At 35.8% G+C, this 3,472-nt stretch overlaps 1 protein-coding gene across 1 annotated transcript in view; it reads left to right on the top strand.

The window, feature by feature from the left end:
* LOC107755680 (poly(rC)-binding protein 2) overlaps positions 1–1,610 on the top strand; it is an 11,456-nt gene extending 9,846 nt beyond the window's left edge. Inside the window, exons 11-12 of the mRNA XM_016572568.1 lie at positions 280–449; positions 569–1,610. Coding sequence (XP_016428054.1) covers positions 280–449; positions 569–605 — 207 coding nt within the window. The 3' untranslated portion in view covers positions 606–1,610. The remainder of the gene's footprint in view (positions 1–279; positions 450–568) is intronic.
* Positions 1,611–3,472: the final 1,862 nt, after the last annotated feature.

Below are 3,472 nucleotides of genomic sequence, written 5' to 3'. Positions count from 1 at the left end.
CTACATTGTTTGGTGGAAGAATACTGTTTTTATTAATATCATTACACTTTATTTGCTCTGTTTTATTTTGTGAAATCTTACTACGTATATGGAATAACCGTTTTATAAAAGCAATAAGCCCCAGCTTCGCGTCGTGCCTAACAACGCTCCTTAGCTGTTATAAATTCACCGTAAACCACGGCTTCTTGGGGCTTATTGCTTTACTATTTAAACATATTGTAAAATAAAGTTATTTAAAGTGGTAATAATATTTCACAATATCGCTGTTTTTCCTGACAGTTGATTGGCTGCATCATTGGTCGTCAAGGTGCCAAGATCAATGAGATTCGTCAGATGTCGGGGGCACAGATCAAGATCGCCAATCCAGTGGAGGGCTCGACCGACCGACAGGTCACCATCACCGGCTCGCCCGCCAGCATCAGTCTGGCCGAGTACCTAATCAACGCACGGTAACCAAGCTGCTCTGCACTTCTGATAGATCCTAGGCTTGGTGTTCGTGTTTGTCTCAGCTGACTTGAAACTGTTTGCGCACACGTGTAAAGACACCCGTCTGCTCTTGTGATTTCAGACTCTCGTCCGAGGCTACAGGAATGGCCGCGAACTGATGCTCTCCGCCACCCCACCGCCCCTGTTCTCCTCCTCCATCACATTACGCTCTCTAAGTGCAAAAGGAAACCAAGTATTTTCAACCTAACCTTTCCTTTCACCCACCCCGAGCTATGCTTCATGGATATACACAAGTATTTTATTTATTTATTTCATGAAAATGTTTTTAAAGTCCCTTTGCGTACAGTTTTTAATGTCTTTTTTTTTTTTTCTTTGCATATTTTGTCAGTTAACATTACCGTGTGGAAGTGACGGTGGAGAAAGTGGAAAAATCTGAAAACACACAAATGTTTTTGTCATCTCAGATTTTTCTTATAAAATCAGAAAAAATAAAAAAGAGAGCAACTACAAATGATAGATGGACCGCTTTCCCTGTATCGAAGATTTATTTATTTTAATTTAACTCTAGGAAGTTACAGATTTTAAAATCCTAGAAAAGAGCTTGAGAGAATGAGCTCCGTTTTCTGCATCAGATCGATCTGAATCTGTGAGCTGTTTCAGGTGACTTTAGTTTTTTTATGGGGGGATGTTTGAATATGTGTCATTCCTCAATATTTGTCTTTTTTTTTTCTTCTTTATCCTGAAGTTGGAGATTTTGTTAGAGGGAGGGATGGGAGATGCTGCAGTTTCTGCATAAATGACATGACTGGTATAATAATGAGTTGAAAATATTTCTTTTAGAGAGAATATTGTTTTTTAACCCTGTGGTGTAGAGCCCAGACTGGAGGAGTCCCAATTGACATTTATATGATGAAGCGACTGAGTTACTGATCAATTACATGACTAGAAGGAACTTTCTAGAATTAACACTAGTTTCCTCTATACTCTGCTTGAGTAATAGTTATGTTTTCTATTTTTTTTTTCCTGTTTTATTTTTTGTTTTCTTGCAGGAGGAAGGAAAGCCTAAAACTTTTTTGTGCACGTTTTCAGAATATTGTAGATTTGGAGTGCAGCTGGAATGAAGAATTAAACATGCAAAATTAAAACATGAAATGCTGAAACTATGGTATGCTATTGTGTTTTTTTTTTTGTTTTTTTTTTATATAAATATATATTCCCCGATTTACCATTTTGCCAACATTTTGCTTTTTTTTTTGTGGGCTATAAAATGTTCATAAATTGTCCCATGCTCTTGGGGAGTGCAGGTAAGTCAAAGATTTCAAGTTGATGGGATGGAAGTAGTGTCAGATCTTTTCTGTACTGTGCTGTATTATTGAATGAGACTGTTTAGGGTGTGTAGCAACTCGTAATGTAAAACTGCACATAATGTAATAAGTATTACATTATTATTGTAATAAAATGTTCATAATGTAATAATTTTCTCAAAATGTAATAATTATTACATTGAGCTCAAGATTTTATTACATTATGATAAATGTATTACATTATAAACTGACCAAAAATATTGTAATATTGTCCTAATTATATAATTATACTTATAAAAAAGTATAAGCAGCCCAGTATAAGGGACAGTCAAAATATTTGTGCTGTTACTTAGCCTGTGTTTTATTTTTATATATATATATAGAGAGAGAGAGATATAGAGATAAATGCCAAAATGAATCTCAGACGTGAACATACTTTGCTTAATCTTTTCATGTACAAATTAATTTCTTTTTAGAATGAATTTGTACATGAATTGATTAAGCGAATCAAATATGTTCTTGTCTGAGATTAATTTTTAGCATTTATATAGAATAACTAAACTATAGCTGAACTTGAGTGAAGGGACATTGTTCCTCTTAGCATCATGAAAAAAAAACCCATTTAATTAATATTCTGAATGCATTAGAGCTAGTCTAGTATGTGTGCAAAGTGTGCTCCCTGTATAATTCCAAATGCACTGAGCCTGTCGCTCATCTCAGTTCATCTGTTCAGTGGATGTGTCTGTGATTAGCTACACTGCTCAACGCTGCAAACATTGTAAATAGAAACCTCTGACGCTCTCGCAAATGTAAATATGCACAGAAGAGTTTTCCAAATATGTTATTATTACAGTTTCAACTAAGGGTGCTCTTGAGTGTGTGTGTGTGATTAGCTCCCTAAACTGGGCGTGACGTGATAAACTTTCTGTATGGACTTAATATGTAATGTTGCTTAAATACGGGGACAGTTGGCAATACTACTTTGCATGTTTTAAATGCTTAGATTATGTTCTTTGGCCATGCATTAAATGCACATCCTTGAAAGAGCGCAGTTTGCTGACATATTTACTTTAAAGTCCGCATGAACCGGAAGTTGCTGCCACTGGATTTCAGTGTGGTGGTGTATTTCCAGCTGAAATGGAATATTGAGTAGAGGGCGGGGTTTTGTTTTTGAGCTCCTCCTCTCATCTCTCACTCACAGCAGACTAATGGTCGGAGGGGCGTCGTTAAGCATATTCTGCTCAAGCCGTCAAACTGACGTCATCAGAGAAGACATGCCATTCCAGAGCGGAAGCAAATGATCAGATTTTGATTAAAGATTACCAAAACAAACTAATTTTTTTTTTTTTTTTCCCAGAGGATTAACATGCACAGATTACTTGTTTACCTTAACACTAGCAATGTGCGCTAACAAAATAAATATTGTAAATTTTGATTTCATGTGGACTTTAACAGGTATAATGTCCGTGGTATGATGACAACGACAGTGGTTACATATAAATATATTTTAATTGATCAAAATTATTGCTAGGAACAATTCAGTTGCGCCCCGACTAAATTCTATGTCCTTGAATTGAAGGCATTTTTTATTAACAAATTTGAAAAAAAAAAAGTTTCCAAAGTCCAATGTAGCCTGGGATAGATTGTGTTTCTGCCTCAGGCAACGGCAGCATGGAGCACAAGTTAAATGAACAATTCTTCACTTTAATACAAGTTATAAC

The sequence above is a fragment of the Sinocyclocheilus rhinocerous genome, unplaced genomic scaffold (genome assembly GCF_001515625.1).
Source record: "Sinocyclocheilus rhinocerous isolate Xijiao unplaced genomic scaffold, SAMN03320098_v1.1 scaffold4914, whole genome shotgun sequence".
In the NCBI taxonomy this organism is placed as follows: domain Eukaryota; kingdom Metazoa; phylum Chordata; class Actinopteri; order Cypriniformes; family Cyprinidae; genus Sinocyclocheilus; species Sinocyclocheilus rhinocerous.
Note: the sequence above shows the minus strand (reverse complement) of the source record. Positions and strands in the feature narration are given on the sequence as shown.